The sequence below is a fragment of the Triticum aestivum genome, chromosome 2A (genome assembly GCF_018294505.1).
Source record: "Triticum aestivum cultivar Chinese Spring chromosome 2A, IWGSC CS RefSeq v2.1, whole genome shotgun sequence".
Lineage (NCBI taxonomy): Eukaryota > Viridiplantae > Streptophyta > Magnoliopsida > Poales > Poaceae > Triticum > Triticum aestivum.
The window spans coordinates 531556457-531577938 of NC_057797.1; the positions used below are offsets into that span (position 1 = coordinate 531556457).

At 44.7% G+C, this 21482-nt stretch overlaps 1 protein-coding gene and 1 long non-coding RNA gene across 2 annotated transcripts; one reads left to right on the forward strand and one right to left on the reverse strand.

Annotated features, from left to right (window-relative positions):
- Nucleotides 1–13732: 13732 nt before the first annotated feature.
- LOC123189267 (uncharacterized) lies at nucleotides 13733–21234 on the reverse strand. Its single transcript, XR_006495685.1, has 3 exons — nucleotides 21144–21234; nucleotides 16197–16254; nucleotides 13733–14874 (listed from the first exon to the last, which is right to left on the reverse strand). It is a non-coding gene; the product is annotated as an uncharacterized lncRNA (long non-coding RNA).
- On the forward strand, nucleotides 16927–18088 carry LOC123189266 (NAC domain-containing protein 104). Its single transcript, XM_044601643.1, has 3 exons — nucleotides 16927–17184; nucleotides 17267–17556; nucleotides 17668–18088. Exons 1-3 carry the CDS (start codon nucleotides 17025–17027, stop codon nucleotides 17815–17817), a joined length of 600 nt encoding a protein of 199 aa, XP_044457578.1. The 5' UTR covers nucleotides 16927–17024; the 3' UTR covers nucleotides 17818–18088.
- Nucleotides 21235–21482: the final 248 nt, after the last annotated feature.

Below are 21482 nucleotides of genomic sequence, written 5' to 3' on the forward strand. Positions count from 1 at the left end.
GCTCACTCCCTTGTTCATGGGGGCTGTGGCGACCATGCTGGATGCCTCGACTTCGATCCGCAAGGAAGCTTTGGGAAACTTGGCGGTGGCCTGAAGCTCTGTTAGTCAGTGTCATAGTTTCCTCTAGAGTACATCAGTTTTCTCAATGTTAGTTGCATTTCCCTAGTTTGGCAGTTGGGAACTTGGGATGGTCTGATTGCTGATTCAGAGCTCCCCCCTGTCTCTGCTTGTCTTTGCATGTCTATTGTCAGTTTAGCTGGGTCATCGTCATGTGTGCGCTCGGCTTGTGGCTGGTCTGGTCGCTGATGTTGTTGTTGCCAGTTGGTTTTGACTGCTATGTGTTGTTATGGATCCAAAAAATTTAAATTGAAGTGTAAGGGGCCTAAACAGTCCGGCCTGGAGACGGACGGTTTTCAATATGATCAAAGGTTCTGCCTGTAACATAGGGTGCCCGCAAAGAGACCAAATTGGCTATGGTGGACAAATTTGTGGTTGCTGAGTGCCTCGGTACAAACTTCTCGGGTAGCTTTATTGCAAAAGAGGTTGTTGGTTCCCATGGTGGAATTATTATTGCTCTAGCGCATGGTTTCTCCATCACTTTGGATCAGGTGGCCTCGGGAACTCATTTCCTCTCTAGCACAATTGTTGATTTAACGACGAATTCCTCCTGGTCCTTGATTGTGGTTTACGGTCCTCAGTTGGATTCTGAGAAGATCTTATTCATGCACGAATTGAAGGCCTGCAAGCCCCTGGTAGCCTCGGAATGGTTACTTCTCGGTGATTTTAACCTGATTTACCAAGTTTCCGACAGGAGCAATGGCAACATTAACCTCCGCCATGGGGAGGAGGAGGCTCATGGGGGCAAGTGCCTTGTCAATCCCCCCCTGATCCTGAAGTGTAGTTTTGTCAATGACATCAAGAAACCCATCATTTTTTGCTTTTTCGATGCACTAAAACGTCATGAATCTGTATTTGTTCGACGCTTCCATGAGTTATTTTTAACAACTTGGACCATGCTTGTTTGTATTCAATTGCTCCACATAGTTACATGCTGCTTCTTCCTGACCGAGTCCTATGTCATGTGGAATGAGGCACTCTGCTACCCATAATCTGATAAGATTTCACAGAGATAACATAATTTCCAAGGAAAGCAGCAATGCAGAGGAAACAAAGTTTTAAATGCTGACTTGGCAAATCAATGAAACTGCAGCCTAGTATGCCATTCATCATTCTTTTTCTCCAATTATTGTTGTGAGTGTTGTCCAATATTCAAGAATGTCCCTCCATTTCTGTATGTCGAGATTCATTGCTAGATATTTCCCAGGACTGCAAGGGCCAGTGGTAACCCATCACATTTGCCCACAAGCTCTTTCCCTAACCTTTAAATCCATCCCACTCATGACCATTCTTGGAACTTCTGAATGGTTGTGAAGCATTGCTGATTAAGAGTTCCAAAGCTGCTTCATCATCCATACGACTCGGAGGATGCACATCTGTTGGCATTGCATATCTTGTTTGTGTAGCAACATGCATGCTACGGGTGGTTAACAATACTCTACTGTTGTTACTTGCATTTGGAAAGGCACTGACCCATCCATCATCTTTTAGAAAGAACACTTTGTTTATTTTACCCAAGTATCCTCGTCCCACACACCATCAAGGACAAGTAAATATCTCTTTTGTACTAAAAACTCATATATCTTCTTCTCCACTTTATACACCCCAAATGTTGTTGTTGGACTCAACGATTTGATTGTACATATGCTTCAGTGTGTCAGTTGTACTTTTTTAAGGACACCCAAACAGTTATAACAAAGTGCTTTTTTATCTCAGGTACTGTTGGGGATATTACTACTGGGTGTAAACCGGCCTATCTGGGCCGGGTTAACTTCGTCAGTAGTTAAGTAAGTTAAAGCCCAAGAAGATAGAGGAGGGCTCAAGGCACATGGTCGGCTCAAGGCCTCCAGTCGTAACCTGTATTGTAAGTTAGGAATAAGAAGAGACCAAACCGGACACATCTATGAGCCGGTATTGGGACTCCGTAAGCCGACGAGAGTCACCCGTGTATATAAGGGGACGACCCGGTGGCGGTTCAAGGACAACAGACAACAACTCGAGACATAGGCGAAGCTTGTTTGCTCCCTAGTCATCGAAACCCCATCAATTCCATCACAACTAGACGTAGGCTTTTACCTTCATCGAAGGGGCCGAACTAGTATAAACTCTCTTGCGTCCTTGTGTCCGCTTTAACCCCTTCAAGCTAACCCGTCGCGATGGCTCCACGACTAAGTCCTTTCTCTAGGACATCTGCCGTGACAAAACCACGACAGTTGGCGCCCACCGTGGGGCTATCGCACGATGGTTTCCGGTTCTTGGAGGGCCGCTTTGAAGGACTCGAGGGCTACGCTGTAGGCCGGATGACTAAGAGTCGTCGCGGCAAGCTCTACATCGACGACGCAGGCTGGCGCCCTGAGGCCGGCTCAATTGAGTACGGGTACCGGGTCCCCTTTGGTAGCATTCACGTTTTCATTGGCAAGATCGGTGAACCGGGCCCTGAGCCGGACATCTGCACTGACCTCGTCGAGACGGCTCAGCGTGCGCAATCCGCCCGGGTTAAACCGGCCATGAAGCGTGCCTTCGTGGGAGTCATCCATGGAGGAAGTTATGAGGACGGATCGGAGTTTCGCGGGGCGACTGTCGTTTGTTCCGGTGACGAATCTTCGACCGGAGAAACCGAATCTCTTTATCAGCTACAAGATGGCCGGATTGGGAGCTGTTCCGTCCAGTCTGTTTTAATAACACAGATAAATTTTTGTGTGAATGGTTACTCTGGTATGTGGCATTGTTTCGCAGGATAAATTGTTCATTACAAATGAGGCATTACACCGCGGATACGGATCACACCGGCTTACAACACTGTGGCCATCTCTCGCAACCTCCGGTCTAAAGCACTGTGGCCGTCTTTTACGACCGCGCCGGCTTACAACACGGAGGACAACTTGCTCGTCCGCACCGGTTTTCAACGTCGCGGCCAATTCATCTGTCTGCTCGCATGGCCGACTCGCCCGTAATTGATTTCAGTTTCACCATGGCAATCAACAACTCCGCGGTGGATATTTTCTGGCTAACATATCAGGTGAAATCCATCCATTATATTTTTATATTATATATTGCTTTCTTAAAAAAAGGGGCAATTACTTTGGCTTGCAAGTTTTCCAATGCAGGACAAATTGTCTATTGTAAAAAGGGATTATTATATCGCCGAGCTTTTGGATAACCCATGTCGGTTTATATCGCGATCCAATCTGCATCAACTCGTCAGGACCGTGCGAATTACCCAATAAAGCGTGCACAGGCCGCCGTCCCCCGCAGTCCGGTCTACCTCAGCATACGGTCGATTTATGCGTCCGCACCGGTTTACAATGTCGCGGCCGATTCATCTATTCGAGCTGCCTCTGATGTTACGGTCGCTTTTGTCGTCCGTCTCTCGCGGCCTGGTCTACATCAGCATACCGGGCCACACTTGTCTGGATGAACTGTTTATGGACTATGAGAAAGTCACTACTTGGGGAGCCCGCCTTTCTTCCCACAAATTGGAGGCAAATTATTATCAACCGTCGTCTGCACTGGATGGTTCAATGGACATGCACATAAGTCGCCGCTACTACAGTTTGGTTAAAACTTTAAGGATCCAGTTGGAAGGAACCATTGGCCGAGTTGCTGACACGGCTCATACAGGATCATTTATAACCCTCCGCAGTCACCTCAACCTTCTATGGATTCACATCGTGCTGTCAACACCAATTATATACAAGTTATGCCAGTTTATATCACGGTCAAATATGGAGAATCTCAAGCCAACTCCTCGAGTCACCTTGAGACTTGGGGGCTACAATGATATGACTTAGCAAACGTTGCCGGTTTTCAGTGAAGTCAAGAACCCCAATACGTTGGAGGGAAAGATAACCCGGTCCCGGATTCACATCGCGCTGTCAGAAGATCTCCGGTTTAGAAAGTATATGACAGTTACAAAATCCTGGCTCAATGAAGAAGTTTCGGGTCATCAGAAAAGGATTCCGGTTTACAATCCGGTACAAGGGAAATTTGTTCTCCGACAAAGCTCTGAAGCTCTCAAATCCGATTTAAGAATTTCCGTTTCAAAAAGGAATTAACTTCTCGCAAGTTCGAGTTTAAAGGCCGTCAGAAAATTTCTGGCTAAAAATGAAGATTCCGGTTTAAAATCCGGTTCAAGGGAAAGATGTCTCCCACAAAGCTTTGAAGGTCTCCATATCCGGTTCAAGATCCCGGTTCAAGAAGAATTTATCTCTTGCAAAAAGTTAAAAATTGCCAAAGAGGACCTGCTGCCATGATGCGCGGTTCAAACATGGGTATCCCGCCTTACTGGCCTGACATATTATTGATCACATGGGGGCTTCTGCTTCATAAAGCGGGGTCTCTGGTCTTTTACATCATGTGTGGTTACACGGAGTTGTTCTAAAGCGGCCTCCGGTTTACCCCTTGAGTTTGCTTTTTAAAAGCATTGTGTTATATCACTTGGAGGATTGGTCGTGTCCGAACCAATACCATAGCTCTTGATAGGCGAGAGCCACCAGATCACTTGGGGACTTGGTCACGTCTGAACCACTCATGCCTTTTGATCGGCCTAAGGCTACAGAATCACTTGGGGGCTTGGTCGAACCCGAACCATGACCATGCCACTTGATCGGCATAAATGCCACAGTTTCATTTGGGGACCTGGCTGACTAGAACCATAGTTACACCTAACGGGAGCTTGGCCGTGTTCGGCCATGGTAACACCATCTGATCAGCTCAAATAAACCTTTTTTTGCAACATTTTGTCATTGCACTTGATTTACACTTTTCTTTGAAGGTTTTTTTTTGCTTTTTATTGCGTTTTTTAAACCGACAAAGTTTTTTAACCAATCAATTGACGGAACACAGTTCACGTCAATTCGGAGACTATTTGCCCGGTTTGATCCTTGTTGTTAACATCCTCTTATGGAGTAACACAGTGTTTATCACAACCCGACACGATTTTATTATAAACCGGCACAATATGGAAGGAGTTATCAGTACTCAAGATTTGGGTTATCACCCTTACTACAAAAAGTTGGTAAAACCAACAATGTGATTCAATGTCACAGGTATGATATATTTCATATTTGATTATTCTTAAGTGCAGCCTTGGTTATAAACCCGGGTTATATATTGGGTATTATGACCCGTCCGGCGGTAAACCGCCAGGACACTTTAAACTTGTTGTATGCAGAAACAGATTTGTTAAACCGGCCTGGCTTTGGACAACAAGTCGCCAATATATATTTGGATTGCGTCATTGGAATCATGCGCTTATAAATCATTGGGTTATATTATTCAAATAGCCAAACTTGACTGAAATTTCATTATGATGTTGAATGAATAAGGTTTTCATACCGGATTATATTATCTTGAATAGCCAACATGGCCGGATTTTTATTATTAAGGTTTTCAAAGTTGCTATAGCGCAATGTCTACTCTTTTATCAAAGGATATGATTTATTCTACAATGGAGGAATAGTCCCGAGTCGCTGCAGGCTTACAACCCGGCACTTGGGGGCTACATTATTCAAATTGAAATTACATGCAAGTCTCATGTTGCTGCAAGCATGCACCATGACACTTGGGGGCTAATGCAAAGTCATTTTTACTAGTCTTATTGAAGACCCGACTCATCGTATTATAATGAGCCGGCCCTTGGGGGCTACCAATTGCTCCTGTCAACAATTCAAGGTACACAAGTTCATCATATTTCGCCTGACGGTACAACCGCGGTGGCACTTGACGAATTTCTCATTTCAGAAAGTGTTTTGGAAAGTTCATTACCACAGGAAGAACAAGTTATGCACGAAGGCATATCAACATCAAAGGTATCAGCTAGCCTATTACAAGGCAACATGGTGCCCATAATAATATAATTGTTTTTCACAAAGGAGAGGCAGTTTTAAAACCGGCTTCCGGTTCAAGCTTGGTCACCATCCTGGCCTGATGGTTGTGGGTCATCCTGTGCCGCTTCAGCTTCCGTTTCTCTACCCAGTGGCTGGAAATCCACAGTTGTCCAGTCGATTCCCATTAATGCTTGAAAAACAGCTTCATCAATGACGGGTTAATATCGGGAGTGTAAGTATGCTTACGGATTGGAGGGATCAGATTTTCCGATTCATGGATGGGTGCAGCTATTCGCTTGTTCTGACTGTCATATTGCGCTTGATAATGAGACAAGTCTGCTTCTTCAGCCAACTGACAAGCTAGTGGACGTACCTCCCGGTTTATTGCTCGCAGATCCGCTTCACCAAATTCTGACCCGTCTTCCTTCAAGCTGGGATAGCCCTGAGCCGCTTCAATAGGATCAAAATCCGGCACCCAGGCTTTTGCCCGGATTAAGGCATTGATTGCACCGGTTCGAGCAGCAGATTTCTTCAGCTCTTCAACCCGGGCAGGAAGCACTGACAGTTTCATCAAAGTATCTTGAATTAAAGTGGGCGCCGGTTTGTTATGAGACGCGGTACAGATGATCCGCTGGGCACCAGTATACAATTGTTCAATCAATGTATAGGCGGCTTTCATTTTCTTCCGCACATCTGACCCCAAGTGACCAATGCGTGGCCCTGAAATACCATAAAGGGTTAATAAACCAGTGACTCTGTAAGAAGGCAGAACCAATTCAAAAGGCAAGCTGGCTTACCAAAGATAGCAATGGTCATAGCATGAACGTGCCGCTTTATGCTGGTCAGTTCATCCGTCACTGGTTTTAGTGCAGCCTCGGCATCCTCTGCTCGTTTGATCAAAGCGGACTTTTCAGTGGCCCAATCCGCCCGTTTCTTCTTGAAGTTCTCCTTAAGTTGTTCCATGGCGCTTAAAGCACTGGCCAATTCCTCTTTCGCTTTGGAGGTTTCAGCCTGTTGGGTTTTCAGGTTTTCTTGAAGATCGATGACTTGGTTTTCTTTCGTCTTCAGCTCCGCCTGCATGCATACAGATATATGTTTCAACAAATCGGTAGAAGGATTCAAGTACCAACCACATAACAAGTTATGCGCTTAGCACTTGGGGGCTAATGCATATTCGATCTTCATCTTTCAATTGTTTACAAAGTCCCAAGATCAATACAAGTATTCAACTTGGCACTTGGGGGCTAATGGCTATTTGATCATATATATTCTGATGCGGCAGTTTCAATTACTTAAAGTACCGGTTTAACTACGCTAAGTTGAACCGGCCCTTGGGGGCTACATCAGCAAATTTCAAAGCATGAAGACTTATATTATTAAGTACCGGTTTGAAAGAATATTTCAAACCGGCCCTTGGGGGTTAGGAGAGTCAGCAAGAATGGAAGCATACAAGCAGGAAGGAGCATATGGAAGTTACCTCATATTTATCTTTCATCATATTAACCAGACCGGCTTCGTAGTCACGGCTGGTATACAGCCGGTTCAGATAGCCGGAATGGATATCTTGGGCCTTCAGAGCAGCGTAAGTCGTCAGATCAGCGTTCCACTTGCCTTTGCCAAAGGCAGCAAATTCTTCCTTGGCAGAATGTTTGGATAAAGCGACAGGATTGCTTGGCTCAGTATGGCCAGTGTCAGTAATGACAACCTCATCATCCTTGGTACCGCCGGTTTGCACTGGAGCTATTGGCTTGTCAGTAGGTTTTGCTGGACCGGTGGAGCTTTCAATCCGGATGGAAACTGTGGGCTGATGGATAGGACCTGAGGTATCAATAGGTCTCTCTTCAACAATAAGATCATCATCTTGCTGTGGTGGATCGTTGGGAATATCCTCAGGAATAGCTGTTTCAGCATTGGGTGTCTTGTCTGCTTCAAGAACGACATCTTCTTCGGCCGCTTTGTCCAGGCGGGCTTTCTTGCTTGGCCTAGGTTTGGCCCTGAGAAGAATAATAAAATCAAATACAGCATATGTTCTAAGGCGATGTACTGCAAACATCACAATAAGTATAGCTTACCCAAGCACCATTTTAAGCGGTGGGAGCTGAGTAGCCGAGGACTCGCCAGAAGATGAGTGGGAAGTAACCTGATAATCGAAGTCAGACGGATTAAGAGGTTGACGAAAGCAGCCCGCTTTAGGACAAGCACTAACAAGCAAATTAGAGGCCTCTGAATGGTGTTTCCGAACCGGACTATTCGGTAAACCAGCGGAGGTAACTACCTGGCTGCTGTGTCGGGTTGTGCGACGAGCTTCGTGTTGTTGGGTCTTCATAAGAAATTTAGGATCCAAATAAGCAAGAGGATGAGAAAATTTAACTTTCCGGTTTGTCTGGCGGATTTTTTGTGAAGGCAAAGTTTCTGAATCGGAAAAGAGAATAATTACCTCTGCAACATCCGCGTGGCTGGCTTCGGCATCATCCTGACAAATATCATCATCAATAAGACACATGAAAAATAAACCAAGTGAGTCAAGTTCTACCTCAAAGTCCGGATTATCCACATCATCATCAGCGGCCGGATTAGAAGATGCAGTGGTTCTTTTCCTGTGGGCAGTCTTCTTCACAGCTTTAGTCTTTTGTCGGGTTGCTCTTTCCGGTTTGTCTGGTTTTTCTGGTTTCTCCTGCGACAGTTTTTTGCTCCAAAACGGATCATTGCCCCGATTATGCAGACACTGATATTAAAAACAATGACCAGACATATCAATAACAGATTCAGCAAAGAGAAAAATCAAAGTCTTACAGCTGGCGGTTTGTTGGTGGCACAGAAGAGAAGCAGGCCGGTTCTAGCGCAGACGTGTTCCGGTTCATTCAGTATCTTATGCACAGCCTCTGTGATTTCTTCATCGAAGAGCAGGAGTTTTGAATGTCGCAGTGGGTCATCAACACTGTCAGTATACTCGCACATCAAACCGGAGCGCTGACTAAGGGGCGGTATGCTCCATGATATCCAACAGCGAGCGAGATCAACCCCTGTTAAACCGTTGGCCATAAAGGCTCTGAGCTTTGACAACTGGGGAGCATATTTGCTTCTCTCCTGGGCAGTCAATCTTTGAGGAAAAGGGTGTGTATTGCTCAGCCGCTCCGAACGAAAGCCAGGCAAGGGATTCTCACCAGCAAGGGAGGTGTCTTTGCAATAGAACCATGTCTGATTCCACTCCTTGGGGTGACTGTGCAGCTTGGCGTGAGGGTATGTGACCTCTTTCCTTTTCTGAATCGCCATGCCACCCAACTCCGAATTAGAGCCATCAGTAAACTCAGTATGACCGTTTAGATGGAAAAGGTCTCTGAACAATTCCACTGTGGGCTCCTCTTGAAAGAACACCTCACAGAGCACTTGGAAGTGGCACATATTTGTAACAGAGTTGGGGCCAGTGTCTTGCGGATGGAGTTGGAAATCGGCTAAAACATCCCGGTAAAATTTAGAACCGGACGGCTTAAAGCCCCAGGCTAAGTGATCTACGAAAACAACAACCTCTCCTTCTCGAGGTGTGGGAGGGCATTCTTTGCCAGGAGCCCTCCAATGGATGGTATCTTTGCTGCCTAAAGCGTCAATCAGGACTAAATCGTCCAGTTGATCCTCTGTGACGCGAGAAGGAACCCAATTGCACTCATATACTTGCTTGGCCATGATGGAATCTACAAGGTAGAAGATCCCGGTTCAAAAATGCATTTGATCAAGGTACGTCGGTATGGGCACTGTTAAACCGGAGACAGAACTATCTGAACCAGAGTTTCATGAAGCAACCAATATCTGGCGGTTCAACAAGGGGACTAATGGCATATACTGGTTTGGAAAATTTTCTATAAGGTTAAACCGCCTGATCTAAGCATTGAAAAGCCGAGACTGCGGATGGACAAGTACGCACAAACAGGTTTCACAAGATTTCTTTACAACATTGGATCTGAAGCAAGTTCAGAGAAGAGATAAATACTTAGAGGTTCAAAGGAGCAGTACCGAACCAATGAGCAAAACGTTCATATAGACCCATGGTTTGAGATGCATAAGTAAAGGCGAAGGTCAAACAACTATCATTGCACAGAATAAAGATTTGTGGATTCATCTAAAGATCTATTGTATGAGCAAGAGGCAGACGATGAACACTAAAGAACTGCGAAACCCTAGGCCAGATCTGCGGGGGAAAAGATAGAAGATTTACTGGAGCTGAGGAAGATGCGGAAGGTTGCCGCGATGTTCTGGTGCGCTTAGGTTGATGCAGCGGCCAAGGATGAGGCAGAGGTCGACAGCGGCGGCGGAGCTTCGAGGCTGGCGACGCGAGGAAGATGAAGAAGGCACGGAAGGAGAAAAGAAATGACCCTTCAGTCCTATTTATAAGGCGAAAGAACATGAGTCAGGCGCGACAATCAAGGGGCCACAAAACGGAGCTGTCGCCTCGATTTCGGCCGATCTATTAAACAAAGAAGTATAATGGATAGCTTCGTTATGACAGGTGACGTCACTCCAGTTTACAGCAATCAGAGAAGATGACATCATGGCGGTTTACCAATTTATAAGAAGATGTTGAAGATGAAGCTTTTATTAAAGGATTGACATGAACCCGTTCAAATCAATCTGAGGCCTAATGTTGGGGATATTACTACTGGGCGTAAACCGGCCTATCTGGGCCGGGTTAACTTCGTCAGTAGTTAAGTAAGTTAAAGCTCAAGAAGACAGAGGAGGGCTCAAGGCCCATGGTCGGCTCAAGGCCTGCAGTCGTAAACCGGCGGTAGTAGTTAACCTGTATTGTAAGTTAGGAATAAGAAGAGACCAAACCGGACACATCTATGAGCCGGTATTGGGACTCCGTAAGCCGACGAGAGTCACCCGTGTATATAAGGGGACGACCCGGCGGCGGTTCAAGGACAACAGACAACAACTCGAGACATAGGCGAAGCTTGTTTGCTCCCTAGTCATCGAAACCCCATCAATTCCATCACAACTAGACGTAGGCTTTTACCTTCATCGAAGGGGCCGAACTAGTATAAACTCTCTTGCGTCCTTGTGTCCGCTTTAACCCCTTCAAGCTAACCCGTCGCGATGGCTTCACGACTAAGTCCTTTCTCTAGGACATCTGCCGTGACAAAACCACGACAGGTACAGTAAATATGTTTCTAGCAATTGTTGTTTTCCCATACCACCCATGAGCCACACTGAAGATGTGGATGATAAGTTTACCCCTCAAGAGTTTACATGATGACATGACCTTTGTTGGTTTCAAGCATCAGTATGACCAGATAGTGGCGAAGTTGCTTCAGGGAGGGAACGAACTCTCTGCACTCTCCATAGTCGGCATGTCTACCCCATCAACACCGACAATACTACTTATGTTATGCATATGATTTTTGATGATACCAAAAATCTTCCTTCTTATACGCCACAGACTTCAAACCCAACTTTATGGAGGATGATCACATCACATGGTAAGACAGCATACCTTGTAACTGCACGCATGAATCCTTTGTAGAGCCCGTTCCGCTTCTCCATGTACTCACAATCTTCAATGACATTCTCAGCACCTTCAATGGAATCTTTGATCTGGCGGACGGAGATGGCCATGGTACTGGGTAGCATGTCCTGGCCTCAGCTTGTCATGGAGATCTTGTCTCTGTAGTAAGCCCTGCAGCCGCGTCAGCTCTTCTTTCAGGAACACCATTTCATCCTTGACTCCGCACAGGAGGGATGTCTCCTCCTTTTCGAAAAAAAAGGAGGGATGTCTCCTGTACAGCAAGGCCGCTTAGGGCATCTCCATTGCTGGGTGCTTAGGCCAGGCGCCAGGTTCGTAATCCTGGCAGATTAGCGGTTGCCGGGTGTAATCCTGGTGTCAACCCTGACATCGACGCCAAACCACGCACCCGGCGCTTGGTCATTTTCCTTCCAGCACTTAGCGTCTACGTTGTTTAGTTAATTAGGGTCTAGCGTTGAGGGATGAGGCGCTTAGGTGTGTTTCAGATATTTATTTTTTCCATAAGCGCCTATGCAAGCTCCTAGCATTGTAGATGCCCTTAGGCTGCCAACCACAGCCGAAACAGCGGATTGCTCCATTTGCTCCTTGTCTGCACACTTCTGAAGTTCTAAGAGATGGAGTGCCTGATAGTAGCAAACAAATGGTTCACGGGGATGATATTTTCCACTTAGTCGTGCATTATTCTTCCCTTGATTGCAGCGTAAAGGCAAACAAAATGACAAATCCAAAGCTAAGCATACATGGTGGGGAGAACGGCATTGCATCACAGCAGCAATATACTGGAATAAGATTCCATATGGACTAGTTTTCTTTACACCAGGAGGTGTTAGCCACCCATGAAGGTTCAGTCAGCCGTTTGAGTTGGAAGATAGAGGTTCCCAGGGCAAAAACTGGACATTCAACGTGAAATTTAAACGCGTTTCTTTCTAGACAAATTAACACTAACAATTCGAATATGTTGGGAGACTGATTTTCATCACAGTTGAATGTTTCGTTCTTAGGAAGCCTTGCGATCTTCAGTTCACAGAAAAACAGAGAGGGGCCTCTGCACATGTATTTTCTGCAATCGAGTGTTTGCTAATTTGGTCTGGCGTGCCATTTTCAAAGCAGTGTGGACTCGTGTGGTAGTGTGTCTTATCCATAGGAGACACAGGTTGATATATAATTCAACAAGGTATCCACCGTAGGCAGACACTAGACAGAGGAGGGCAGAGGAATCACTGGTAGTGGTCCATCGAAGCTACTAGTTAGTAGCATGCACGTCAGCAATACAGTAGTACCCAAGAAAAAAAGACCCGCACGAACGCTGCACCAAGAAGACACCAACGTGTGTGGGGGGGTCTATGTCGCCCGCCCTCGCAATCTTTCCGATTGTTTGCCGGCGACAATGATCCCTCCCTCCCTTGTCATGGTCTTGCAAACGATGCTCAGTCTAGCTACAAGCAAACACCATTTTCAAGCTGTAACCGTCGGTGGTTCACATGCATTTATGGGTACCTTTCTTGCCCGTCGACACGAGAAATAAGATGGGGAACAGGCAGTGGCGTTCAACAGTGTGGGTGAGGGAGAGAGATGTAGCTGGAGTATGTAAGGAGATGAAGCAATCATCCATCAGAAACGTACCGCAACAAACAGCACATATGAAGAACAATAATCAGTGGGAAGAACAGTTCGATGTCTATTTCGACTTGCCAAGGAAGAAGGGCTCATCTCAAGGAATGCAAGCTAGCTAGGGGGCGCGGCGCGAAAGATAGAAAGAAGCTGAGGAGCGAAGCTGATCTTGGCCTGCTGTTGCTCCCTCCAACACCACCCACCACCATTCCACCGTGGTGCCGCTGGCAGAGGATGGCATGTTGGGATGGCAGTGCAGCGCAGTGCCACCGAGGTCACACATGGTGGTGCACTGGTGCTTGCAACAGTAGTAGTAGCAGAGGGGATAGATAGCCCAGAGGCCAGAGCACATTCCAGCCCCCAAAATAGGCAGACAGAGAAGTGGACGACCCACCGATGCATGCCAGATTAGCCCAAATCAAACTATATCTAATTAAACACATATTGCCCCTGTTGAGAGCTCAAAAGGAAAGTTCAGTTGAGGTAGCATGTATATGGAGAACATAAATTTCCCAGCTCAAAAAAAAAAAAACCAATAAATTTCCAGGACATGGATGGATGTATATAACCCATTTATTTACTAAGAAAAAAACTCACATTTTCCATGTTTTGAGAAGTTAGGAAGAAAATCATAGATGCACACAATAGTAGAGCACTAGAAACTTAGAAAAGGAATCGCATTCTCTAAGTTTTGAAAAGTTAAAAAAAACATACATGTAAATAATACTAGAAATTTGTGCCTATAAATTTTGGTAAAAAAATATGATCATTTGTGAACTGTGTGAAACAAAAAAAAACTCCTAACACAAAAAGGCTACTTCATTTGTTGTGAAGAGTTTTTTTTGCAGGTCGTAGGTATGCGAAACTATAAAAAATTCCAACACAAAAGGCTTTTTTTTTGCAGGCCATAGGTGGCCTTTGTTTTACAAAAAAAAATGCAAAGACAAGTTTCTATCCATACTCTGCAAGTATGCACTTCTTCACAATTTTTCAGAAGTTGAAAAACGTCATTTTTTAAAATTCATATGTGCACCCATGCAAAGAGTAGCATTTTCCCATGCAAATTTAGCTTATTATCATCATGTTATCTGACCCAGGGATGTACTGTAGTTGGTAGCTTTAATTCAGGCTCACAAGAGTCTTTGATCTGTCTATCTATGTAGAAGAAAACAAACCATGGGAATGTAGAACTCCTAGCCAAGTGCTCCTAACGCAAGAATACGAAGATGAAACATGTGCGGAGCTGAGCTGATAGTGCAAGGACACTCGTACTAGCGTTGGAGATCCTGTCGACTTGTTCCCTTGTCACAGAGAATGGAATGCAGATGCAGAACTGCGTCATCAGGTCGTCACCCGAGCGGACGGCCCCGCAGATCGAAGCTCCCTTTGTATGATCCGTGGGCTCCCCTCTCCGGGGATTATTAGGTACCCCCACCTCTACGTGTGCTGCTGCCGCCATGCCACCACCAGCACCACGCCACCACTTCATCTGCTAGCTAGCTCAAGTGGTGCATGGACTTTGCCCAGTCTTACATGGACATGGCCTGCCATAAAGAGACACGGCATGCACAAAAACTGTTCCTAAAGAGAATGGCTAGATAGAGAGCAAGAAAAGGCAGGATAAAAGTGCAACGAGTAGTGTGTGCATGCATGAATGTGTGCACCATGGAATGATTGACTATCATCTCTACCCTTTTCTCCTCCTTTTATATGAGGCCACAGATTGAGCTGTTAGGATACTAGTTACCTGGAAGATTCTGATCATCAGGAGGGTTGTTGAGCTTGTATGTTGTAGACCTGCACCTGCATGCACCAAGATAAGCATCTCACCAAATATTAGGGACTGGTAGTGGTTAGCAACTTAGCATATCATCTCAAGAGATTAACATCTTATCCACACTGCATCAACACAAACTATTCCTTCTCTGTCAGCTGACACATAAGCCACACTCTTGCATAGTCAGATGTGTCTCTTACCGATTGGGCTACAGCTTACTTAGCAGGGTGGTATTTTACCCAAATACTCAACAGCGTAGCGTCGCCGTCATAGATAGTGCCATGGATCATTGTCATAACAGTGATGTCTGCCAAATTATTTCTGTCTCTTGCAAACCGAGCTAGCACAAGTAACTTGAAATGATTGATGTGTTTCTTTTCTGATGAAGCAGTTCGCAAACATGAGCACAAAATAGATGGGCGAAAAGGATGCAGTGCAGGAGGAGCTTGAGTGGCTTCATCTCCAAGTGATGCGCTTTGTACTTTGCCACAACTCCACTGAACTCCCTGCTGCAACTTGCTGGCCTGGGGGATTATTATGACGATGGTCAAGATGTATGTATAAAGGAGCATGGTTGGACAAGGCTGACGATTGCATGACATGAGGAGGAGGAATGCACCCATGCCAGACAAAATTTATACAGGTGAAGGCACTCACGAGACCCACTCCGCTATTGGGGACGCAGGACGCTTCCTAGCCCATCTTGTGCTGGTAATTTCAGAACACGATTGATGGTGCATGCCCAGTTGTGTTGGACCTGACCTTTGCTTCACATATCACCCAGTGAGAAGTTAAGCTGTCGTGATATGGGCAAAGAAATATAGGCAAGTCTAGGTCTCTAGGATAGCCTTTACACACCCAAACAAACGATCTAACAAATCAAACTCAAAAACTTTTTCCTTAATTGTTCTAACACAAGTTAGGGGGTTCTTTTCATAACTAGTAGTTCACTTCAGGTAAAACACCTGCAGTGACATGAACCGACACGAGTAATGTTTGCTATACTAACTATTAAAACCTGAAGAATATGAAACGTCTGGTATTGCCTTCGAAAATAGAAGTAACAAACAAAATTATCTTGTGTTTACAATTATTTGAAAATATCCCTGAAATATTGGGGCTGGGGAATATAGTACGCACTTCGGCTATAAAGATCACAAGCATGCATATCAGCAGTCAAAACCAAATCAAATTACTATTTGTTGGTCCAAACAAATTCAAGGTGCTATTTGATGCATGATTGCTTGATATCTACACGATATCCAACACACGTCAAATAAGAGAGAAAGTCAAAACTTCGGTCTAATCAGCACAATAATTTAATGGCAAGAGATGGGGTTTCGCTTACTTCTGGTATCAGATAATTGTTGATTCTGTCGTCCCACCTAGCTCGTCATTCACTTCTCCTGATCTCAGATATGGATGGGCATATGTGAGGTTTGAGAAAACTCCGGTCACATGATATTACGCTATATTGACAGTTCTCTTGGGCAGACATGGTATTTTGAAGTGTACCTAAAGTAGCACACAAGCATCATGTTAGATTATGATGCAAGAGTCTGCTACTGAAACTTTGGATGGATGAGATGGTTATGCAATGTAAGATATCCAAGCGGAGTCAACGAAGATCAAATACATCCGCAAAAGGCTATCCTAAATTCCTAATTAAGGACACCCAGACCAGCATCATTGCTAGGCAAGAAACTGTATGTCTTGATCTCCGGCTTTGTTATAAAATATGTAGAGCATGATGAGGCACCATGCATGCATGCATTGATGGACTCTGTTAGTTAGTAACGATTCATCTAAGAAGTAGAGAAATTTGCAGTAACTCTGAACATCAAATATATAGGAGATACTCCTCTGTCCAAATCCAACATTAGTGTTTGCATAGCATCATTAGCTCCCTCCATATAAAAAATGGTGAGGACAAGGAAGCATGGCACTTAAGTTGGCAGGCTTCTCAAAGCAACCATGCTGCAGCCGCCCTCAAAACCTTTCAACACTCCTTGAATTGCACGTCTCTCCCTCTCCCTCCCTTTCTCTACATACAAATACACACACGCATACAACCCCTATAAATACTACTAAGAAACCACGTGAAGCAAGCACCCGTGCTCTCATCTTCCTTCCTCACAGCCTTCCATCTTCCTCTACTCTATCTACTCCAGCATATATGGGTGGATCTACTAACCTTCCTCCTGGTTTCCACTTCTTCCCCTCCGACGAAGAACTCGTCATCCATTTCCTCCGGCGCAAGGCGGCTCTCCTCCCATGCCGACCTGACATCGTCCCTACACTGCCTCAGAATCGCTACGATCCATGGGAGCTGAATGGTATGTACCTAATACTTTCTTTCACAAACCTTTGTGCATATCACAAGTAATGTCTAGTCCTGATTCTGACAACTCTTTCAAGGCAAAGCACTTCAAGCAGGGAACCAGTGGTACTTCTTTAGCCAAGCAACACAGAGTAGGGCCTCACGAAATGGGTGCTGGAATCCCGTCGGTGCCGATGAGGCAGTAAGTAGTGGCGGCTCTCATGTCGGCCTGAAGAAGACACTCGTCTTCTCCATTGGGGAGCCCTTTCAGGCGACCAAAACCAACTGGGTTATGCATGAGTACCACTTACTTGACGGGAATGTGGGTGCCAGCACTTCAGGTAGTTCACGCAAGCGGTCTCACAAGAAGAAAGGCCAACCAGACAAAGTGAGTGCTGCATACATGTTATTGCACCTAACATTTTCTTAAACTCTGCATTTATAGCATTATCATATACGCATGACAAACATGTCCAACATGCATGGATGATCATCACAGGAATGCAGCAATTGGGTGGTGTGTCGGGTGTTCGAGTCGAGCTACGATTCGCAAGTGACCTTCCACGAGGAGGACATGGAGCTTTCATGCTTAGACGAGGTGTTCCTATCCCTGGATGACTATGATGAAGTCAGTTTGCCGAAGAATTAGAACCTTTGCTAGCACAGTTGAGAGAATGGGTTTTGTGCCTACCATGCCATCTGATCATGATGATACTCATAAGAGAAACATCTTTCTTAATGATCAAATGATCTGGTAGGTATTAAACCTAATTCACTCCATCTAGACCAGAGATGTAATTATTCTCCTCCAAGAAGGTGTGTGAAACAAATTTAATATGTTTTGACTACTATGGAATATAAGTGTGTAATGGCCTAATGGCCACTCTTTCAACTAGCAATTAATCAAGCATTTGATGGTTTCTCCTAAATAGCAAAGGGCATGTCCTGAATGATCATTGTATGAAGTCAACAGTGAGCGCCATGAGGTGGCTTGTGGGGGTTAGGACTTGGGACTAGTTTTGGAGCGATGCAGGCAATGCTTGTGCATGCCGACTTCTCCTCCAACTCATTGTGTTCCTATGTGTTGTGAACAATGTTATTGTGCCCACAAAGCAAAGGCCAAATGGAGTCAGTCAGATGCTTTTAGATCACAAGGATAAAAAGAAAGAGCATGGTTGGAACTTGTGCAAGCATATTGCTATTGATGTCATCAATGAGATAAGCTCCAAAAGGTAATAATGTATATGTGTGTCCATTCCAGACAGAAAGTGTGCATGTGTGGGGAAGTGGTACCACCATGCACTGGTAAGACTTGCCAAACCAGTTACCTGAAAATCAGGTAACCACTGAAGTTTCTAAACTTGTTTAGTTATTTGCAGTGCATACTGCATAGTGCACTCGCTTTAGATCACTAATCATGGATAGCAACTTTTTAGTAACTTCTTTTAGTACTAAATGGGTTGTTGACTTCTTAATCCAACCCTAGAAATGCGATGATATAATTCTGTCTGTCCTAAGAGAAGTTGGTAGTGCCTCCATCAATAGTTTTAGCATGCTTGTCGTTACTTTTCATGGCTTGCAATGCATGCTTACATCATAAAAATGTGAAACAAAAAACATATATAAAGAAAGAGAAAAACTAAACTAACTCTAATTATGTTAGTGGTCTTCATGTGTTATCATTTGAGTAGTTCGTCTAATGACTTTCCTATTGATGCGATACTGGAAGAGAGACTGTGAAGTTCACATTCCAACATTAGCAGACAAATGGAATAAAGTAAAAATATATGTTTTAAGTAATTTATGTACATTCTTTGAAATCAGTGTTGAGTGTGGTCATGATATTACTCAGGCCAAATGCGACAAGACAACCTATTATTTACAGAAAAGATCCATTAATCTGAGCAGTAATAGGAATACATGTCTTGATATAAATGCACCGAGACAGTAACTGAAACAATCGCAAGTCCGGAACTAATCCTAATTGAGCAACATCTAGTGAGAAATAGATAACACCGTACACCAAATAGTCCTCCTGGACTCCCTAAAAGGAGAAACAGTATGCTGACCCGCTTTCCAAGGTCAAGCCTTATGAGTGAAAATTTGAGATGTAAAAATCAGATAGTAGACTTTTCAAGGTCAGGCCTTTTGAGTGAAACATTGAGATGTAAACATCTGATGCTAGAACATGAAAGTCCATTGGCATTTCTAACAAATTAAACCTGAAGTAGTTTTCCTGAAGGTCCTACTTTGTATCCTTTCCTAGTAAAAGTAACACTAAACATGCAACACAGTTAGGAGTGTCATAAATAAATTTAATCCCACTAGTAAATCTAAAATTCTTTGCTAGAGAATTTCCAAATTATTAGTAACCCTCCTACATTGCCAATTTACTTTGTCGAAGTGGCAATACAGGGTACATGAAATGAATCAGAGGTTCTAAAATGAGACAGGAACAGAAGAGTTCTTGTAGATTATATACAACAACAAATCAACAGGGCCCCCTCTGCATCGCTATGTCTGGCACATAATATTTAGAAGGCCAAAAATGTTTGCTTTACTGAGTTTTAAAATGTTAACTATATATCATGTTCCATATGCTATTGTATTCTTAAATTACTCAAAAGAAATAGGAAAAAGTCTACTATGTCACTTATTTCGCGCACTAGCTATGTTTAGTAGCTTTGAGCCCCCATTGATCTCCACATAGTTGCATTAACTTCTGTAAAAAGGTTGCATAATGTAGTGCACATCAGCACATGCTTTACCATGTAACCGTTAACCATTACCCCAGCTGAGTGCGCATATAGCTTATCATGGAAGCCATTTCCTTAAACGAGCAAAGCACTCATGGAAAAGGTTGCTAGCAAAGCCATTTCAAACGGAGATTAGGCGGGTCAGAAACCAAACATGTAGATAATACATTACCTACTACAAGGGACAAAGCAATTGAGAACTTTACAGATTTCTGTTACTTTCAACAAGTACTTGTTGTGTCCCTCAGGTGATGACACGAAGTTACGCATCAACAACTAGGTGAAACTTCCTATGGGGTCCAATGACATGCGTGTGCTTCTCTTCTGCTGGACACCAATTATGTCATGATAGAGATGAACTCGTCGATAAGTGTGGCCAGTGGCCAGGTCTGTTTCAATCCTGCCAAACTCATTATGTTAGATGGCATCAAAGCAACATAGGACCACTAGAAGAACAGGGGCATTTAATCTTAACGGGCCAACTCAGGTTATACAGTTGACATGACAGAGGATTAGGATCATCAGTAATCTGACTAGCACTTTACACCAACTGTGGTGCCATCTCAATCTTGGCCCTTTCTCCAGGACCACACCTCACTGACGGTTCGGCATGAAACGGATAACAGGACAGAACATCTGAAACGGTACATCTAGCTAGAGGTTTGTGCCTTTGAGCACGCTTACATTTAGCGAGAACACGCTTCACTTCACCTGCTCAATAAAGTGACAACCCACCAGCAGAAACAGAAGCAGAATGCTAGGTGCAGACCAGGTTGGGTAACTGAAGAACAGAACAGCAAGCAGAGAAATGCCATCTTTGAGTATAGAAAAATCAAGGCATTCAGTCAGTTCTGCAATCCTCTGAAGCCGCTGCAACTGACAGGAATAGAAGCGTGTGATAACCATGATTTCCAGAATGATCGGTACCAAACCAAATTGATCGCAAAAGTTTGAACTAAACCCTAAATTTGTGAACCCACGCCCCAGCGATTATTTTTCCTTTTCAAAATCCCCCCCTCGACTCTCCCCAGATCGTCCCCCAGCATAGCATCCGACATCACAGCGAACCGCAATTTGAGGTGAGCAGACCTCACAGCCACAGGGAGCGCAGGTGTGTGCGCGCGCGCGCAATCTGTTTGACGAAAATACTAGGCACCGCCCACAAAAACAATCTGCGTGCGGTTAAGCGGGATGAGGTGAGTGGTCTTGGGGAGAGCACCTGGTGGTTCGTCGGAAGCAGACCTCGCCGGAGTAATGTCCACATCCACCGCCACCCCCGCCGACCAGAAGCTTCTCGTACACAACTACAGTACTCCGTATCAATCAATCAATCAAACAGAAAAAAAAATGAAAATTTAAGGGCCTTGGCCCGTGAGACCAACCGGCCCACTCGTCATATTTATTTCTTCTTCGGTCGCCCTCCGCAGCGAGACCTATCGGATTAAGCGAGACGAAGGGACGAAAACAGAGCTCCCCAGGGATCGATCCCAGCCGGCTGGTGCTTCTACCAACTGCGCCAGGTTTTTTTTTCTACCCACTGCGCCAGGTCTGGCTCGCG

Coding starts and splice junctions, on each gene's coding strand:
- LOC123189266 (XM_044601643.1), top strand. CDS start 17,025: ATGGGTGGATCTACTAACCTTCCTCCTGGTTTCCACTTCTTCCCCTCC. Junction 17,185..17,266: donor CGATCCATGGGAGCTGAATG/GTATGTACCTAA, acceptor AACTCTTTCAAG/GCAAAGCACTTCAAGCAGGG. Junction 17,557..17,667: donor AGAAAGGCCAACCAGACAAA/GTGAGTGCTGCA, acceptor TGATCATCACAG/GAATGCAGCAATTGGGTGGT.